Below are 21,511 nucleotides of genomic sequence, written 5' to 3'. Positions count from 1 at the left end.
AAATACTAAATGTTATTACAATGAAATATTTCATGATTCATCAGGAAAAGAATTACTGAATGAGGCAAGTTTAAATCCTATGGAATGGATCAAAAAGAATCCCTTATTAATTGAGAAAGACTTCTGTGGAAAAGGAACCTAGAAACTAATAAGTAGAATAACATGGTGAAGGCCAGTGGTGGGGTTAAGGCATGGTTCGACCCATATAAAACACACAGACACCCGCAGTAATTTCTCACTTTGCATGGTTCCCATATACACAAAGTTCAGCTACCATGGTTCGTGTCTTAGTTATCTTGTGCTCCTATAACTGAAATACAGTGGATATCATTAACAAAGAGAAATTTATTCGGTCTGTCTAAGAGGCTAAAAGTCCAATTTCCAGGTGTCAGCTCCAGGGGAAGGCTTTCTCTGTCGACTCTGGAGGGGAGGTCCTTGTCATCAATCTTCCCCTGGTCTAGGAGCTTCTCAGCGCAGTCATCCTGGGTCCAAAGGATGCACTCCCCTCTTGGTTCCTCATTCTTGGTTGTAGGAGGTCCCCCTGTCTCTCGGCTGGTTTCTCTTGTTTATTTCTCAAAAGAGATTGAATCAAGATACAACCTAATCTTGTAGATGGAGTTCTGCCTCATTAACATAATTGCCTATAATCCTACCTCATTAACATCGTAGAGGTACGATTTACAACACATAGGAAAATCACATCAGATGACAAAATGGTGGACAGCCACACAATATGGGGAATAGTGGCCTGGCCAATTTGACACACATTTTGTGGGGGACACAATTCAATGTTTAACAGTCAGTTAAATGACAAAAGTCCACCATCAACACGGTTCAAATTTTGTCATCATGGTATATTAATGGTAGATAGTTGCATAAAGGGTATACTTTACAGGCCCACATGAGACGTCTTTAGCCACGGAAGATTACTCCCACGTCTTGAAATCTAATGGAATTTGTCTTGCTGAATTTAAAATTTACTTGGTTTTTGGGGGACCTTAGGAGTTCATTGTGTATTTTCATTATTAGCTCACCCAAGGCCAATCTTTTGATTGTTAGTTTACCCCTTCTTCCTTAGTCTTTCCTCTCATTCTCTCCCCAAAGATGCCCACACTAATGTACTTCATAAAGTAAGATACATGGACCCTTCCAGGTGCTAGGGCCTTTGACGTGAGATGCACACTCCCTTTCTTCATGGACTCAGAGTCTCCTATAAGATAACTAGTAACACCATATATGGTTTGTTTCTGCCTCACATGGGTGGCAGATTCAGGTGAGAGTATAAGAAACAGCCCTTACATTTTCCAGAAAATATAACTCTGACTTGAGTTCTGTCACACCTTTTGAAGTTTATAATGTAGTATACCTGAGGGATAGTGATGAGGGAAATTTCTGTGAATCTTCACAGGTTCCCAAAGCCTGAAATCAGGGGTAGGACTGCCTTTAACCTTCAGAAAAAAAGAAAAAGAAAAAAGAAGTCCCCCTAGGGAGCCCCACTGCAGAGCTCTGCATTGCCTCCCTGTGTGGGAGACAGAATATCTGGTGGCTGTGATTTGCTTTTGAGTTCTAGAGTGGGACTTACCAGGGTTGTAACTCACACTCTCTCTCTTAACTTCTCTGGTCCACAATTTTCTCATTTATAAATTGGGAACCATAATCACCGACGGAATTGAGTGAGATGAAGCCTGTAGCTTCTTTAGTCTTGTGGGAGGCATACATTCATCTCATTATATTCACAGGACAACCCTCTCCAGCACCCTCCATTCCCAGTGAAGCTTTACTCCCTGCCTCTCGTTGGGGGTCCACCATGGGAACACACTATTACTGTATGCATGGAGTTCCTTAGATTCCCCATAATTTAGGGTAGCTCCATTTACCCACCACTCCTCAAAGATCTGTGACCTTGCATACCACAGGAATCTGTGAGATGGACAGGCTGAGTATGGTGTGGGTCGTGATGAATAAAGGTGCTGGACCTTAGAGTGGCAGCAAGTGGCAAAGTAAGGACCTGGTTAACTGAGGACCTACCATCTGACTCTGCTAAGCTTCCTATCTGCAGATAGACTGTGGGCCTGACTTCCTCATATGGGCCCCTTGATGCTGTAACAGCAATACCACAACTGGATGGCTTTCAAGAACAAATGTTTATTTATTTTCTCACAGTTCTGAAGACTAAAGTAAAAATGAGGGTCTAAGCTACATGAACTCCTTCTTTGTAGGTAGGCCCAGGTGCTGTATGTTTCTGTGTATACATTAGGAGTCCATGTGGAGGCCTCTGTGTCTACATTGCTCTTCATGTAACTCATGCTAATTAGGTTTAGGATCCCCCTACACTGGTATGACTGTAACTGATTGATAACATTATGTTAGATTGAATTCTGAGAGGTGATTACACTACATTATCAAAGTAATTAGATTAGACTAGATTACAACCACAGTATAGGTGTTACTCCAACACATAATTGGGAGGAACACAATTGAACCCATAAAAGCCATTTAATGTGTCAAACTACAAGGACTTTAATCAGTCCTTGAAATTTATCCATCTGAATTTCCACAAATTAATATTTAAAAGGATAATCTGTTCTACAAACAGCTGGTAGACTAGAACAAAAAATTTAGTCTAAAAAAGATATAAGTGCATTTTAAAAAATGAATTATGAATTTGATCTCACATAATTAGCAATTTGTTTAAAATAAATTATAATGTTTCAAAGAATTTCTGAGTATATATACCGCTACTCATAGAAAGTGAAATTCAGCTGGGATTTAAAGAAAGATAGGGAATAAGTAAGGAATTAAACAATGTGTTTTTTTTTTATTTTTTTTTTTTATGGTGAATGAGAACTGTCATGGGATGAAGGTGCCTGTGCAAAGGTCCAGAGGCAGGAGGATCCAGTGTGCTGAGTTAGAGGCAGAGGACAGGACAGTGTACACTGAGCCAGAATAGGTGGCAACCAGACAGTGTAGGGGCTTTTGACACGTGGTAGTTTTTGCTTCTTTCAAAGAGCTAAGGAAACTGCTCAATTCTTTTAAGTAGCCTGGTTATGTTGCAATAAAAAAAAAAAAAAGAAGGTGTAGGGAATGATAAGGGGTGAGGTAAAACTAAAGGGAATAAGTCACCTAAGAGGCTGTGCAGTTTAGTCCTGTGGAGGTGGCCATGGTCATAACTGGTTCTAAGATAGGGCCTGAGATGTGCAAGAGGATAAAGGTGAGGGTGGAGCATTGGAAAAGTGGGAGCAATTATAATGGCTGCTGACCAACCCATGAAGACACAACGTGAACTAGAGTCAGCAGATAATCAGAGGCGTCCTCAGTCCTGGCAGTTCTGCTTCCTGGCCCTGGTGCTTGTTGCTTCATGCTGGCATATCCCGGTGTTCTTTTCCTCCTAAGGGTTCCTTCTCCAGCAGTTCCTTCATTTTTAGGAGGCTTTGGGTGAGAGAACCTAAACATCCAACAGTTGCAAAACTGTGTCCTTGGCTTGACATGTTTTATAATTTCTCATTCTACATGTCAGGCATGTCCATGGTTGGCTTGCCTTCTAGGTCTGTCCAAGTGGCCACTCTATGGAAAGTGGTGGAGCCATGGTGGCGAAGTGGTTCAGAGCTAAGGCTGCTAAACAAAATGTCAGCAGCTGGAATTCACCAGCCACTCCTTGGAAACACGATGGGGCAGATCTACTCAGTCCTGTAGGGTCGCTATGAGTCCGAATCAACTCCACGGCAACGGGTTTGGCTTGATTTTGGTTTATGAAAAGTAGGAGTGGAAGACTCTTCGATCACTGGAATGTGTTGCAGCTTCTGGTGAGGGTGCAAGTAGTAAGGGATAGACTCAACCCAGATGTGTGCAAATGAAATGTAAAATTCTGCCTTTCCTTGTACTGCATGGTGCTGAAAATTGCATACTGTAACATGAGGGTTAAACTGGTGGGTTCCAGAGGTGAACAAATCAGGGTCAGAATAGGAATAGGACTCACTCAGCCTTTCAGGTCTTCAGTTACTTCATCAGCAAAGATGGGATTAAAGGAGGTTGATGGGATAAAACAGAATTACAATGCTGTAAATGAGATCATGCTTATTAGCACTGCGAGGGCCCACCTGACTTGATTGTCTCAGGGGAGATCGGTTTCCACCAAACAAACATTCTCTCACACACTGCCCAACCCAGCCCTCTCTTCTCATGGGAAAAGCGACCCAACCATGGAGGGCGGAGTGCTAAGAGCTCCACCCTGCAGGTGGTGTATATACTGCCTTGGTCCAACCACTGACCAGCCTTCAGTTACAAGCCTGACTGTGGAGATCAGTCTGGAGATCCACCACAGCGACCCTCCTCAGCCGCGACCCTCCGCAGTGCGAACCCCCGCAGTGCGGACCCTCCGCAGTGTCTACTGCTCCAGGTAAGCCGGCGATGAGCCTTGTGGTTGCTGGAGGCTGAGACATAGGACAAGCCCTGGGTTCTGAGCACCTACTTGGTGCAGAGCTTAGATGGACCCTGGAAAATGAATCCAAACTCGTGTTTGCAATATTTCAAAACAAATCACATATATGAGGGTTCTTTTTAACCGCTTGCTGAAAATAGATACCCAGATTCCACCCTAATACTATGGAGTCAGAAAAGGGGTGGCTAATAGATATTAGTCAAATGACAATATTAGTCGAATGACAAATGTCCAGATATGGCTGGCCTGAAGTCGAGTATGGAATCACCTCCAGAATGTCTCAGTGAGAGAGGGTTTGGTGTATAGTTGGGGTGAGTGGAGGGATAAGAACCATGAAGCCTGATATCCCTGATGCATTGATCTTACTTACCCCTCACAAGAGGTCCTTCTGCTTACATAGGGAAGATGCTCAGAGACGTTAAGTAGTTTGCCCAGAGTCACTCAGCTCCTAAGGGAGAACCAGGAACCTGGTCCAGTTTTTATTCATTCAACAGCTGTTTAGGCTGGAACTGAGGAGATGCTGGGAGATGCAATCCTGGTGGTGTCAGGGAAGGGACAAGTCCTAAATTCATGGGGTTTACCATTTTAGCGGGGACCTCAGACCTCCAAAATGTGGATGAAATCACAAGAGTCCAAAGCAAAAGTGTGTGATGCTGTACTTGCTATACCTAGACATGGTATTAGGGGAGCCCAACATTCAAGGAGGTCAGGGGAAGCTTAGATCTGGAGGAAGTGACTAAGCTTTTGAGAGCTAAAGGCAGGACAGGAGATAACTAAGACATCATCTTGTACAAAGTTGCTGGGGCCTGGGGGAGCTCAGCCTCCTGGAGACAGTGAAGGAAGGAGAGAGCTGCAGAGAGTGTGGTGGTAGGAGAGGTGCTGTTGTGGTTTTAGGTGCTGTAGAATAGGTTCTGGCTCATAGTGGCCATACGTACAACTGAACGAACTGCTGCCCTGTCTGCACCATTCTCACAATCATTGTTATACTGGAGCCCGTTGTTGCAGCTACTGTGTCAGTCCATCTTGTTGAGGGCCTTCAACTTTTTTCGCTGACCCTCTACCAAACTTGATGTCCTTATCCAGGGACTGATCCCTCCCGATAATATGTCCAAAGTATGTGAGACGGAATCCTTGCTTCTAAGGGGCATTCTGGTGTACTTTCAAGACAGATTTGTTTGCTCTTTTGGCAGTCTAGGGTATATTTGGTATCTTCTCTACCATAATTCAAAGTATCAATTCTTCAGTCTTCCTTATTCATCATCCAGCTTTCCCATGGATATGATGTGATTGAAAACATCCTGGCTTGGGTCAGGTGCACCCTAGTCTTCAAGGTGGCGTCTTTGTTTTTTAGCACCTTAAAGGGTTCTTTTGCAGCAGATTTTCCCAAAACAATGGGCCTTTTAATTTCTTGACTGCAGCTTCCATGGGTATTGATTATGGATCCAAGTAAAATGAAATCCTTGACAACTTCAATCTTTTTGCTCTTTATCATAATATCGTTTACTGATCCAGTTGTGAGGATTTTTATTTTCTCTATGTTGAAGCGTGATCCATACTGAAGGCTGTGGTCTTTGATCTCTGTCAGCATTTCAAGCCCTCTTCACTTTCAGCAAGCAAGGTTGTGTCACCTGCATATTGCAGGTGGTTAATGAGTCTTCCTCCAATCCTGATGCCCCATTCTTCTTCATAGAGTCCAGCTTCTCAGATTATTTGCTCAGCATATAGATTGAATAAGTATGGTAAGACTATACAACCCAGAGGCACAACTTTCCTGATTTTAAACCCAGCAGTAGCCCTTTATTCTGTTCCAATGACTGCCTCTTGATCTTTGTACAGGTTCCTCATGAGCACAATTAAGTGTTCTGCAATTCCCATTCTTCACAATGTTATCCATAATTTGTTATGCTCCACACAGTCGAACTCCTTTGCATAGTCAATAAAACACAGGTAAGCATCTTTCTGGTATTCTCTGCTTTCAGTCAAGATCCATCTGACATCAGCAATGATATTCCTGGTTTCAGGTCCTCTTTTGAATACAGCTTGAATTTCTGGCAGTTTCCTGTTGATGTACTGCTACAACCTCTTTTGAATAATCTTCAACAAAATATTACTTGCCTGTGGTATTAATGATATTGTTCAGTAATTTCTGCATTTGGTGGATCACTTTTCTTGGGTGATCTTAGGCATAAATATGGATCTCTTTCATTGGGTTGGCCAGGTAGCTGTCTTCCAGATTTCCTGGCATAGACCAGTGAGCATTTCCAGTGCTGCATTCATTTGTTGAAACATCTCAACTGATATTCTGTCCATTCCTGGAGCCTTGTTTTTTGCCAGTGCCTTCAGTGCAGCTTGGACTGCTTCCTTCAGCACCATAGGTTCCTGATCATATGCTACTTACTGAAATGGTTGGACATTGACCAATTCTTTTCAGTATAGTGGCTCTATGTATTCCTTCCATCTTCTTTTGATGCTTCCTGTGTTGATTAATATTTTCCCCATAGAATCTTTCAGTATTGCATCTCGAGGCTTGGAATTTTTCTTCAGTGCTTTCAGCATGAGAAGTGCCGAGCGTGTTCTTCTCTTTTGGTTTTTTATCTCCAGTTCTGTACAGATGTCTTTATAATACTTTACTCTGTCTTCTCCAGCTGCCCTTTGAAATCTTCCATTCAGTTCTTTTACTTCATCATTTCTTCTTTTTGCTTTAGTTACTCAAAGTTCAAGAGCAAGTTTCAGAGTCTCACCTGACATCCATTTTGGTCTTTTCTTTCTTTCTTGTCCTTTTAATGACCTTGCTTTCTTTGTGTATGATGCCTTTGATGTCATTCCACAGATTGTCTGGTCTTCAGTTATTAGTGTTCAATGTGTCAAATGTGTTCTTGAGATGGTCTCCAAAATCAAGTGGGATATACTCAGGGCTGTGCTTTGGCTGTCGTGGAATTTTTCCAATTTTCTTCAGTTTCAAGTTGGACTTAACAAAGGAGCAATTGATGGTCTGCTCTGCAGTCAGCCCCTGACCTTGTTCTGACTGATGATATTGAACTTCTCTATTATCTCTTTTCACACTTATGGCCAATGTGATTCCTGTATATTCCATCTGGTGAGGTTCACGTGTAGCGTCACCATTTAAGTTGGTGAAGAAAGGTATTTGCAATGAAGAAATCATTGGTCTTGCAAAATTCTGTCATGCAATCTCCAGCATCATTTCTATCACCAGCACCACATTTTCCAACTACAATCTTTCTTTGTTTCCAAGCATCACATTTCAATCACCAGTAATTATCAGTGCATCCTGATTGCACGTTTGAACAATTTCAGACTGCACAAGTTGGTAAAAATCTTCAATTTCTTCATCTTAGACCTTAGTGGTTGGTGTGTAAATTTGAATAATAGTCATCTGAACTGGTCTTCCTTGTAGGCTTATGGATATTATCCTATCACTGACAATGTTGTACTTCAGGACAGATCTTGAAATGTTCTTTTCAGTGATGAATGAGACACCATTCCTTTCAAGCTGTCATTCCCAACCTAACAGCCATATGATTCTCTGATTCCAAATGGCCAATACCAGTCCATTTCCTACTGCCTAGAATATTGATGTTTATGCATTCCATTTCATTTTTGATGATTTCCAGGTTTCCTAGATTCGTACTTTGTACATTCCACGTTCTGATTATTAATAGATGTTTGCAGCTATTTCTTGTCCTTTTCAGTTTTCCCACATCAGCAAATGAAGTTCCTGAAGGCTTGTCTCCATCCATGTATTAAGGTCGACTGTAGTTTGAGGAGCCAGCTCTTTCCAGCCATATTTTGAGTGCAGTCCAACCTGAGGGGCTCATCTTCCAGCAGTGTATCAGACAGTGTTCCACTGCTATTCATGAGGTTTTCAATGGCTAATTCTTTTCAGAAGTAGGCTGCCAGGTCTTTCTTCCTAGTCTGTCTTAGCCTGGAAGCTCAGCTGTATCCTGACCCTGTTGGTGTTTGAATACCGGTTGCATAGCTTTGAGTATCACAGCAACATTAAAGCAACAGCATGACAAACTAACACACATGAGGGGGAGCTCTCTACCAGGCATGATGTCCTTCTCCAGTGACTGGTCCCTCCTGATAACAAGTCCAAAGTATGTGAGACAAACTTTCAGCATCCTTGCTCCTAAGGAGCATTCTGGTTGTACCTCTTCCAAGACAGATTTGTTTCTTTCTTTCTCAGTCCAATGTATATTCAATATTCTTCACCAACACTACCATGCAAAGGCATCAATTCTTCTTTGGTCTGCCTTATTCATTATCCAGGTTTCTCATGAATGGAGAAGTGCAGCTGTAGAGAAAATGTTGTGGTCCTCATGAGGACAGGAATCCTGGAACCCTTTTAAATAGGAGAGTGTTGTGATTACATCCCTGTGAGTGGAGGGCAGGTAGAGGCCAGGGTGGGTGCTGTTGGAGGTGTCTGTATTTGTGTTTCCCAGCTTTACTTCATTTTGAAATCCAGATCTCACATATCTTTCTGTACACCATGTGAGTTTTCCAAGTTGGCTGGGTTCTTTAAGTGAATGTAATTTAATCCAGGATTTGATATTTACAGTTTAAGATATCCAGCAACTGAGGTGCTTAGATGAAAAGGGAAGTAAACTTTGGTCTATTATGAATTCATTGCTCTCCGAAATATCTGTCATTTAAGCCAAAAGCAGTCCCATGCCTTTCTTATGTCTTTCACAAGATTGAAATGATTGAAGTTGGGATTTTTATCTTCATTTACATAATCTCCTTGGACTCAAGGATGTTAAATAAATTTCCCTAGGTTCACCAGATAGTAAATACACAAAGGCTGGTGTCTAAGCCAGACAGGAGATCAAGCCCCAAGGGGTAGACCCCTCAGAAAGCCTCTGTACCTGATTTGGGAATAAGTGGATTGTAAGGGTAGAGACAAGAATCAGTGGCATTGAGCACAGCCACAGAGGCAATTTTTTTTTTAAATAAAGAAATGTTTTCTTATCCTTAGGAACAAATAGGCACCATGAGGTCATGACTGGATTCTGCTCAAGAGAAGTGATTAGCTTGGCTTCATATTCTCTGAGCTGCCAAAGGATGGAAGCCTAGTTGCCCAACTAATCTGTGATCTGCAGTTGGTTGTGAAGAGAACCCCTACTGACACCAACTTCTGCAACAGAGGACCAGCAACCTCATAGAATTTCATAGCTTTGACACAACCTGAGGAAAAACCATCTCAGTCCAAACCTTCATTCAGAGCCTAATGGAGGTCACAGCAGCCCTAGCAGGAATTCAGGCAGAAGCTAACTGCCCCATCTGTCTGGATTACTTTAGAGACCCCGTTACCATCAAATGTGGGCACAACTTCTGTCGCTCCTGCATCGAGCAGTCCTGGGAGGGTCAACAGGACAGGTTCCCTTGCCCTGTGTGCCGTCACCCATGCCTACAGTGGCACCTCAGGAGCAACACCCAGCTGGGAAATATAGTTGAAATTGTCAAGCTACTCCACATCACCAGGAGCAAGAGGAAGAGGGAGGAAGAGACACGCTTGTGTGAGAAGCACAATCAGGTACTGACCCATTTCTGTGAGGAAGACCTGGAGGTGTTGTGTCCCCTGTGCACTCAGCTCCCAGACCACCAGGATCACCTCGTGAGGTCCATAGAGGAGGCTGCCTCTCATCACAGGAAAAGGCTCACGAGTTACATGGAGCCCCTGAAGAAGCAAGTGGCAGACTTTCAAAAACTAGTAACTTCCCAAGAGAGAGAACCATCAGAGCTGAGAAAGAAGGTGGAAAAGCAGAGGAAAAAATTATTCTCTGAATTTGAGCACCTGTACAAGATTTTAGACCGTGAGCGTGAAGAAGCCCTTTCCAGGTTAGCTCGTGAAGAGAAGCACATTCAACAGAAACTAAATGCAAACATAACAGCATTTTCAGAGTACATTTCCACACTCAACAATCTACTAAAGGAGGTGGCAGAGAAGAGTGTGATGTCAGAAGTGAAACTGCTGACAGATATTCAGAGCATCCAGGATCAGTGTGAAAACCTCAACCCCCCAGTCCTCTATTCCTTCCAGCTAACGAAGGAAGGATGCAGCCTTCCTCTACAGTTTTCGGCTCTGCAGAAAATCATACAGAAATTTAAGGAAGATGTAACCTTGGATCCTGAAACAGCACATTCAAATCTGATTGTCTCTGAGGATAAAAAGTCTGTCACATTTGTGAAGAAAACACAAAGACTTCCTCCTAATCCAAAGAGATTCAAGTTTGACCCAGTTGTCCTGGGTTCTGAAGAGTTCAGTTCTGGTAGACATTACTGGGAGGTTGAAGTGGGTGAAAAGCCTGAATGGTCTGTGGGGCTTTGTAAAGACTCCCTTTCCAGGAAGGCAAAGAGGCCCCCGGCAGGGCAGGAGAGATGCTGGGCAATTCAGCTGTGCAATGGTAACTGTGTTGCACAAGGCACTTTTCCAGTCACTCTGGTGATAACAGAAAAACCCAGAGGGATTGGCATTTATCTGGACTATGAACTGGGTGAGATTTCGCTTTACAGTTTGAATGACAGATCTCATATCCATTCTTTCACTGATAGATTTTCTGAAATCCTGAAGACTTATTTCTGTATTGGACGTGATTCTCAACCTCTCACAATCTGTGCAGTCAGAGATTATGAATGATAAACTCTGGGAGGCTGTCACATTGCTTAATTTTATTCCTGCAATTTATGGTAGAATATCATAACTATCAGTGAATGTAGTACTGAGGATTTTTTCCTTTTTAAATACTCCTATGGTGACATAGTGGTTAAGAGCTACAGCTGCTAACCGAAAGGTCGGCAGTTCGAATCCACCCGGCACTCCTTGGCAAATCTAGGGGGCAGTTTACTCTGTTCTATAGGGTAGCTATGATTTGAAGTTAACTTGATGGTTGTAGTTTGGTTTGGTTGGTTTAATGACTTGAACACATGAAGAAAGTTATTTTTTCTCATGTGGTTTCAATAGCAACAGGGATGTTGTGGGGACTAATAGAGATTTTGTGGGAATTAACTGTAAAGTATTTCTGAAATTCTAAGATTGGAGTGTATGGAAATGTAACTTTATATTTCCTGTAAATATATTTTGTTTACATATATATATGGATGTGTGTGTGTATTTATTTATATTTACAACATGTCACTGTGGATTCGATTCTGACTCCAAATACCAGCAGTGTCACCCATGGTGGACAGATTTCAGTGGAGCTTCTAGACCAAAACAGACTAGGACGAAGGACCTGGCATGGGGTTGCCCCTCATGTGAACTAGCAGAATGGGGGCGCCCAAATTCGAGGGTGTAGACTTGCTCTCCCAGTGAGCCTAGAAGGCTGAGCAGAAGCCTAGGGCTGAGGAGCCTTCATTCAGAAACCCAAGAGTGTGGCTAAGAACAGCTCAGAGTCTGGAGGGCAGGGCTATTGTCTAAATGCTCTCAGAGAACAGGACTATTTTCATGCTTTGAGATCTAATGTAATGTGTTCTGTTAACTTGCTTGGTGCCTGTTATTCCTACTTTCCCTCCAGTTTCTCCCATTTGTAATGGAAATGTCTAGCTTGTGTCTGTTCTGCCATTGTACCTTTGGCAGCAGATAACTTGTATTCTAGATTTCACAGATGAAGATGAAATTTTGGATTTTGGACTTCGAGTTAAGACTTTTGCTATGATATGATGAGATGGACATGCTTTGCATGTTGCAAGAATGTGATTTTTAGGGGCCAAAGGGCAAAATGTCATGGAATGAATTATGTTCCCCCCAAAATTTGTGTATCAACTTGGTTAGGCCATGATGCCCAGTATTCTGTGATGGTCCTCCATTTTGTGATTGTAATTTTATGTTTAAAAGATAGGGCTGGGATTGTAACACCGTTACCAGGTCACTTCCCTGATCCAATCTAAAGGGAGTTTCCCTGGGGTGTGGCCTGCACCACCTTTTATCTTTGAAGAGATAAAAGGAAAGCAAAGCAAGTAGAGAGTTGGGGACTTGATACCACCAAGAAAGCAGCGCCAGGAGTAGAGCGTGTCCTTTGGACCTGAGGTTCCTGTGCTGAGATACTCCCAAACCAAGGGAAGACTGATGACAAGGACCTTCTCCCAGAGTCGACAGAGAGAGAAAGTCTTCCCCTGGAGCAGGCGCCCTTAATTTGGACTTTTAGCCTACTGGGCTGTGAGAAAATTAACTTCTCTTTGTTAAAGCCATCAACCTGTATTTCTGTTACACCAGTAGTAGATGACTAAGACAGGCTATAAATATATATATAGAGAGAGAGATTTATATTAAGGAAATGGCTCACACTTTTTTTAATTTTTTTTTTTCTCACAGTTTAGAGGCTGGAGCTTTCCAAGTCCTTAGGTCAGGCTGGATGCTTTTTATGATTCACATAGCCATAGGGGCTGGCCAACCCAATATCAGCAAGTCAGACTGCTAACTCAAGTCCCACTCACGGGAGGATAAAACAAGAGGAGCACGCTGCAGGATCCAGAGCCAGCTAAAGCCCACAAGTTTTGCCAGGAAGTCCAACTATATTGGATGCAGGCCACATCCCCAAGGAAACTCTCAGCAGATCCCATCATGGAGATGATCACATTTTATCAGATCTCATCATGGAGGTGATCACAACATATTCTGCTGCCAAACTACATCCTATCTGTCAAACCACTGAGAATTGTGGCCTAGCCAAGTTGACACACAACCTTATTCATCATAAATGCAATAAACTATTTTATTTTTAAAATACGTGTAAAAGGTATTTTTAATTAAGCCATTTCTTTATACTTATATAAGCTGTAGTTTACGAATATTCTACTTTTCGTCTTTGTTGAGTTTTTCTATTTGCCCTCATATTTTTCAATATTAAGCATTTCTTTCTTTCCTGTGTGTGTGTGTGTTTATCAGCTGGCAACATCAACATATTTCTGTGAATAATAAGGATTTTGCTTCCTTAAAACCCCTCATATTTACACACAGAAGCATGTACTATCCACAGACATTCACTTACTGTACGCCCCCCCTTTCGAAACACCTTTTTGGATTTTGTGTTCCAATCTGGACAACTTTCCCACTTCCACCTACTAGTAATACTTCTAGAATCCTACTCTAGATCTGTACTGCTGTCACCCTTACACTCACCTCTATTTTAAATAATTACTTTCCTTTGAATTCCTTGTTGCTTTAAACTCAAATCTTCCTGTTTTTCTTCTCATTTAGGGACTGTCTTAATTATATGGTGCTGCTATAACAAAAATAGTACAAGTGGATGGCTTTGACAAACAGAAAATAATCTCACAATTTAGGAGGCTAAAAGTCTAAATTCAGTGTGCCATCTGCAGTAGAAGGCTATCTCTTTGTTGGCTCTGGGGGAAGGTCCTTGTCATCAATCTTTCCCTGGTCTAGGAGCTTCTCAGTGCAGGACCCAGAGTCCAAAGGATGAGCTCTTCCACTCTCACTTTTCACAAAACAAACCAAACCAAACCTATTGATGTAGAATGGATTCCAACTCATAGCCACCCTATAGGACTGAGTAGAACTGCCCTGTAGTGTTTTCAGTGAGTGACTGGTGAATTCGAACTGCTGACATTTTGGCTAGCAGCTTTAGCTCTGAACAACTTCAATTTCCATAGAGTGGCCACTTGTATGTAGAAGGCAAGCCAACCCTGGACATGCCTGACATAGAAAGAAACTTGTAAAATGTGTCAAGCCAAGGACACAGCTTTACAACTGTTGGTTGTTTAGGTTTTCTGACCCAATGCCTCCAAGAAATGAAGGAACTGAGGAGAAGAAACCCTTATGAGGAAACGAACACTCAGACATCCCAGCTAGAAGAAACAAGGACCAGGGCCGGGAAGCAGAACTGCCAGGACTGAGATGGCCTCTAGTTATCTGCTGACTCTAGTTCACATTGTATCTTCATGGGGTTGGTCAGCAGCCATTATCATTGCCTTCACTTTTCCAATGCTGCACCCTCATCTTTATCCTCTTGCACATCTCAGTACCTATCTGAAACCAGTTGCCATCATGACCATCCCCACCGGACCACATTGCACAGCCTCTTAGGTAATTTACTCCCATTAATTTTACCTCACCTCTTATCATTCTATACATGCTATCTCTTTTAAAAATTGAAACTTTAATCGTGCTACTTAAGACGCATTGCATGGGGCAAATCTGCTGGAAAGGACCTCTTCAAAGTGTTGAACAGCAGAGATGTCACCCTGAAGACTAAGGTGAGCCTGACCCAAGCCATGGTATTTTCAATCACATCATATGCATGTGAAAGCTGGACAATGAATAAGGAAGACTGAAGAAGAATTGACGCCTTTGAATTGTGGTGTTGGCGAAGAATATTGAATATACCATGGACTGCCAGAAGAACGAACAAATCTGTCTTGGAAGAAGTGTGGCCAGAATGCTCCTTAGAGGCAAGGATGGTGAGACTGCGTCTTACATACTGTGGACATGTCAGGAGGAATCAGTCCCTGGAGAAGGACATCATGCTTGGCAGAGTACAGGGTCAGTGGAAAAGAGGAAGACCCTGAACGAGGTGGATTGACACAGTGGCTGCAACAATGAGCTCAAGCATAACAACGATTGTAAGGATGGCGCAAGACAGGGCAGTGTTTCGTTCTGTTGTGCCTAGGGTCGCTATGAGTCAGAACCGATTCGATGGCACCTAACAACGACAACAACAACTTAAAACAATACAGCAGCTTTCGTAGCCCTTGGAAAGAAACAAAAATTTTACCGGGTGTCAAAAGCCCCTACACTGGTTGCCACCTATTCTTGGCTGATGGTCCACTATCCCCTCCTCTTCCTTGAACTCCACACACTGGATCCTTCTGCCTCTGGACCTTTTCACAGTCACTTTCATCCCATGACCCTTCTCATCCCCCATACACATTGTTTAGACCCTTATTTATTCCTCCATCTCTCCTTAAATCCCAGCCTACTTTCACTTTCTCTGAGTAGTACTATATATTCTTAGAAATTCTTTGAAACATAACATTTTAGGAAAATTGCTAATTAAGTGCCATCAAATTCATAATTGATTTTGAAAAATGTACCCATATCCTTTTTTAGACTAAATTTTTTGTTTTGTTCTACCACTTGTTTGTAAAAGAGTTTATCCTTATAAAATATAAATTTGTGGAATTTCAGATGGCTAAATACAGAATGACTAAAGTAGAACTTCTCATAATTCGACACATTAAATGCCTGTTATGGATTGAATTGTATTCCTCCAAATTATGTGCTGGGGTAACTCCTATACTAATCTAATCTAATTACTTTGATATTGTAATGTAATCACCTCTCATAATTCAATCTGACATAATGTAATCTGTCAATCATTTTCATCATACCAGTGTAGCAGGATTGTAGGGGGATCCTAAACCTAATTGCCCTGAGTTATATGAGAGCAATGTAGGCACAGAAACCTGCCCTTGGACTCCTGACACACACACACACAAACACACACAGCACTGGAGAATACCTGGGACAACCTACGAACAAGGAGTCAACGTAGCCTAGACCCTCATTTGTGCGTTTAGCCTTCAGAACTGTGAGAAAATAAATATCTGTTCTTGAAACTCACCCAGTTGTGTTATTTCTGTTACGGCATCAAGGCGCCTATGTGAGGAAGCGAGGCCCGCAGTCTGTCTGTAAATGGGAGGCTTGGCAGAGTCAAATGGCGGGTTCTCAGTCAACCAGGTCCTTACTTTGCCGAATGCTGCCTCTCTGAGGTCCAGCACCTTTATTCATCATTCCCCACACCATACTGAGATTTCTGCAGTACGCAAGGTCCCAGATCTTTGAGAAGTGATGGATGAATGAAGGTAACCTAAATTATGTGGAAATCTTAGGAACTCCATGCACACGGAAATAGTGTGTTCCCTATAGTGGACTTTGAGGGAGAGGCAGGGACTGAAACTTCACTGGAAATTGAGAATGATGGGGAGAGTTGCCCTGTAAATGTAACCAGATAAATGTATGCCTCCTACGAGACTAAACGTGCTGCAGGCTTCATCTCACTCAATCCTCACAGTGATTATGGTTCCCAATTTATAAATGAAAAAATTGTGCACCAGAGAAGTTGAGAGGGAGCATGAGATTACAACCCAGGTAAGTCCCACTCTGGAACTCAAAAGCAAATTACACCCACCACCTATCAGGCCTTCCATACAAGGAGGCAATGCAGAGCTCTACAGTGGGGCTACCTGGGGCATTTCTTTCTTTGTTTCCTTTTTTCTTTGGAGGTTACAGGTAGTCCGAAGCCTGTCCTCAGGCAAACTGTGAAGACTCACAGAATTTTCCTTCATCAGTATCCCACAGGTGTGCTACGTTATTGTGTGACAGAACCCAAGACAGAATTATATTTTCTGGAAAACCTAAGAGCTATTTCTTATACTCTCACCCAAATCAGCCACCCACATGAGGCAGAAACAAATTGAAAAGACAGGAGAGAAAGAAAATACCTAAATAGATGTCAGAAGAGACTGAAACTTGCTCTTGAATGTCGAGTAGCTAAAGTAAAAGGAAAACATGATGGCGTAAAAGAGCTGAACAGGAGGCGTTAAAGGGCAGCTTGAGAAGACAAAGTAAAGTATTATGATGCCATGTAAAAAGACCTGGAGATAACCAAAAGGGAAGAACACGTTCAGCATTTCTCAAGCTGAAAGAGCTGAAGAAAAATTCAAGTCTCAAGTTGCAATACTGAATCTGCTACCCACATGAGGCAGAAACAAATGCTATTTGGTTTTACTATGCTATGTATCATAGGAGACTCTGAGTCTATGAGGAAAGGGACTGTGTACCTCATATCAACAGCCCTAGCATCTGGAAGAGGCCATGTATCTTAAATTGCTTTATCAAGTACCATTAGTGTGGTCATCTATGGGGGGAGAACGAGAAGAGAAAATAAGGATAAATGGGGTAAACTAACAATACAAAGATTGGCCTTGGGTGAAGTAATAATGAAAATACACAACGAACTGTTAAGGTCCCCAAAACAGCTAAGAAAATTTTAAATCCAGCAAGAAAAATCTCATTGGATTTCGTGACCTGGTTGTAATTCTCTGTGGCTAGAGACACTACATGTGGGCTCATAAAGCATGTACTTTATGCAATTACCTACCATTAATATACCATGATGACAAAATTTGAACCATGTCAATGGGGGAATTTTGTCATTTAACTGTTATACATCGAATTGTGCCCCCCCCCAAAATGTGTGTCAACTTGGTCAGGTGAAGATTCCCAGTATTGTGTGACTGTCCAACATTTTGTCAACTGATGTGATTTTCTTATGTGTTGTAAATCTTACCACTATGATGTTAATGAGGCAGGATTACAGGCAATTACGTTAATGAGGCAGGACTCCGCCTACAAGATTAGGTTGTATCTTGAGTCAACCTCTTTTGAGATATACTCGAGAGAAACCAGCAGAGAGACAGGTGGATCTCCTACAACCAAGAATAAAGAACCAAGAGGGGAGTGCATCCTTTGGACTCAGGAACCCTGCCTTGAGAAGCTCCTAGACCAGGGGAAGATCGATAACAAGGACCTTCCCCCAAACTCGACACAGAAAGCCTTCCCCTGGAGCAAGCACCCTGAAATTGGACTTTTAGCCTCTTAGACAGGGAGAGAATGAATTTCTCTTTCTTAAAGCCATCTACTGTGGTATTTCTGTTATAGCATCACTAGATAACTAAGGCACTAACCATGGTAACTGGACTTTGTGTACATGAGAACCATGCAAAGTGAGAATTTACTGTATCCTTCTCCATGTTGTACTTGGGTCTAACCATGCCTCAACCCCACCACTGGCCTTCACCATGTCACTCATTAAAGTAGCTTCTAGGCTCCTTTTCCATAGACGCCTTTCCCAATTAACAAGAGATTCTTTTCACTCCATTCCATAGGGTTTAGACTTGCTACACTCAGTGATTCTTTTTCTGATGAATCATTGAATATTTCATTATAATAACATTTTGTAATTCTCTCAAATGAAGACTGTTTTAAGGAATATAGAAGTATGTGTTACATTAGTGAAGTTACTGAACAACTGCTATCAGAATTGGGTTAAAATTATTACCAATTTCCATGTTAACGTATTCTAAGGTCTAATTCGAGAGTTGTCACTCTAGCACTCACTATAATATCAATTTCACTAATTCCTGGTTTCATTTAAGAATTGGGGTGAAGAGTAGTTTTTCACCTAGTGTTACATCTACTCTTTCCAGCCCATTTGTAGATAAGTGGTGCCTTACAATGAGCTTTAGATAATGGAATATGAGAACTAATGTTTGTCCCATCCTGTGTTGGCCTTTAAGCGCCAGTGTTTTACCTCCATGCTCTCCTTTGGCTTCTTACAGTGACCCTGTGATAAGTGAAAGTTTTAGATTCCTGGGTCAGTTAACGGAGGAAAGCCCTGATGATTCACATTATACTACATATGAATAAGAACTAGGTATTGTCTTTTTTTTTTTATTGTCTTGCTGAACAATGGAGATTACCACAGCTCAGCACAGCTATCCAGATCAATGGAGAAGTTACTCTTACTTCAGTGAAGTGTGTTCTCAAAAACTCTCCTGGTCAGTTTCCTCCAATTATAGCAATGTGCAAAATACTAAAGAGATGAGAGTAAAACACCGTATTACGAAAAAATTGTAAATAATACACACGTACGCTGTCACATATGTTGTTGTTGTTGGGTGCTGTCGAGCCAGTTCCAAAACATAGCAACTCTGCGTAAAACAAAACGAAACACTGCCTGGTCCTGCACCATCCTCACAATCATTATTATGCTTGAGCGCATTGTTGCAGCCACTGTGTCAGTCCATCTCATTAAGGGTCTTCCTCTTCTTCACTGACCCTCTACTTTACTGAGAAGGGTGTCCTTCTCCAGGTTCTGGTACCTACTGATAACATGTCCAAAGTATGTGAGACGGAGTCTAGCCGTCCTTGCTTCTAAGGAGCATTCTGGCTGTACTTCTTCCAAGACAGGTTTGTTCGTTCTTCCGGCAGTCCACGGTATATTCCGTATTCTTTACCAACAGTATAGTTCAAAGGTGTCAATTCTTCTTTGGTCTTCCTTATTCATTGTCTAGCTTTCACATGCATATGATGCGATTGAAAATGCCATGGCTTCGGTATGGCGCACCTTAGTCCTTAAAGTCACATCTTTGCTTTAACAATTTTAAGAAGTCTGTTGCAGCAGATTTTTCCAATGCAATACCTCCTTTGATTTCTTCACTGCTGTTTCCATGGGTGTTGACTGTGGATTCAAGTAAAACAAAATCTTTGACAGCTTTAATATTTTTTTTCTGTTTAACACGAAGTTGCTTATTGGACCAGTTCTGAGGACTTTTGTTTTATGTTGAGGTGTAGTCCATACTGCAGGCTGTAGTCTTTGATCTTCATTAGTAAGTGCTTCAAGTCTTCTTCACTTTCAGCAAGTAAGGTTGTGTCATTAGCATATCACAGGTTGTTAATGAGTCTTCCTCCAATCCTGATGCTGATGTTCTTCTTCATATAATCCGGCTTCCATGGATTATTGCTCAGCATGCAGACTAAATAAGTATGGTGAAGGTAAAACAGCCCTTAAGCACAACTTTCCTGGCTTTAAACCACGCAGTATCCCCCCGCTCTGTTCGAAAGACTGCCTCTTCATCTATGTACAGATTCTGCATGAGCACAATTAAGTGTCCTGCAATTCCCATTCTTCACAATGTTAACCACAATTTGTTATGATCCACACAGTCAGATGCCTTTGCGTAGTCAATGAAAACAGGTAACCATCTTTTTGGTATTCTCTGCTTTCAGCCAAGATCCATCTGACATCAGCAATGATATTCTTCATTCAATGTCCTCTTCTGAATCCAGCTTGAACTTCTGGCAGTTCCTTGTTGATGTACTGCTGCAACCATTTGTGAATTATCTTCACCAAGTTTTACTTGTGTGTGCTATTAATCATATTGTTCGATAGCTTCTTGATTCTGTTGCATCACCTTTCTTTGGAATTGGCACAAGTATGAATCTCTTCCAGTTGGTTGGCCAGATAAGTGTCTTCCAAATTTCTTGGTATACATGAGTGAGCATCTCCAGCATCCGTTTAATGGATGTTTGCAGCTGTTTCTTCTCATTTTGAGTCGTGTCACATCAGCAAACAAATGTTCCAAAAGCTTGACTCCATCCAAGTCATTATTGTGTACTCTACTTTGAGGAGGCAGCTCTTCTCCATTTATATTTTGAGTGCCTTCCAAACTGAGAGGCTCGCTTTCGGGCACTATTATCAGACAGTGTTTCGCTGCTACTTACAAGGCTCTCACTGGCCTTTTTCTTTTTCTCAGAAGGACACTGGCAAGTCCTTCTCCCACGTCTTTCTGAATTGGATGCTCCACTGAAACCTGTCTACTATGGATTACGTTGCTGGTATTTGAAATGTTGATGGCATAGCTTCCAGCATCACAGAAACATGCAAGCCACCACGGTACAAGAAACTGACTGATGAGTGGCAGGAATGTTTTCGTAGTGTGTTTGAATAGTGTTTCAAATATTTACTGGACAGCTCTATTCTTCTTGGTTTTATGCCATTTATTTCTCTTGCGTCATACAGTATTGTTTGCCTTGTCTCTCATTTTGTAGAAACTCTATACATGGTGACTCACAGCTTGTAACGGAAACATTTAAATTATAATGTTGCAAATATTTTTGGCACTTTCATTTGTATTCACATTCTTATTGTCAATATGTGACTTTGGAGTTTAAGGGAATGGCTACAAATGATCTTCCTGACTCAAAAACTGTGTTATGTATGTATGTATGTGTGTGTGTGTGTTCATATATACACACATATATAGGAAATCTTCCCTGGATACATTTACTGTTTTTTGCTTAATCATGAATATTAAAACTTTGAAGTAGCCCCATATAAATCTTGTAAACAGACTAATGACTTGATTTGCTCGACACAGTCAATGATTGAAAACTGAAGAAAATGCAACCACGAAACTCACACAATTTTGAAATAATCATTAAAAAAAAAAAACCGTTGCGGTCGAGTCGAT

The 21,511-nt window shown here is 41.8% G+C and overlaps 1 protein-coding gene across 1 annotated transcript; it reads left to right on the top strand.

Moving 5' to 3' along the window:
• The first annotated feature begins 9,686 nt into the window (after positions 1 to 9,686).
• Positions 9,687 to 11,096, top strand: LOC126064622 (tripartite motif-containing protein 75-like). Its single transcript, XM_049863807.1, has one exon. It carries the CDS (start codon positions 9,687 to 9,689, stop codon positions 11,094 to 11,096), a length of 1,410 nt encoding a protein of 469 aa, XP_049719764.1.
• The last annotated feature ends 10,415 nt before the right edge of the window (positions 11,097 to 21,511 follow it).

This window comes from Elephas maximus, chromosome 21, assembly GCF_024166365.1.
Source record: "Elephas maximus indicus isolate mEleMax1 chromosome 21, mEleMax1 primary haplotype, whole genome shotgun sequence".
Taxonomy (NCBI): domain Eukaryota; kingdom Metazoa; phylum Chordata; class Mammalia; order Proboscidea; family Elephantidae; genus Elephas; species Elephas maximus.
The sequence above is the reverse complement of the archived record's forward strand: the minus strand, read 5'-3'. Positions and strand labels throughout refer to the sequence as shown.

Coding starts and splice junctions, on each gene's coding strand:
- LOC126064622 (XM_049863807.1), top strand. CDS start 9,687: ATGGAGGTCACAGCAGCCCTAGCAGGAATTCAGGCAGAAGCTAACTGC.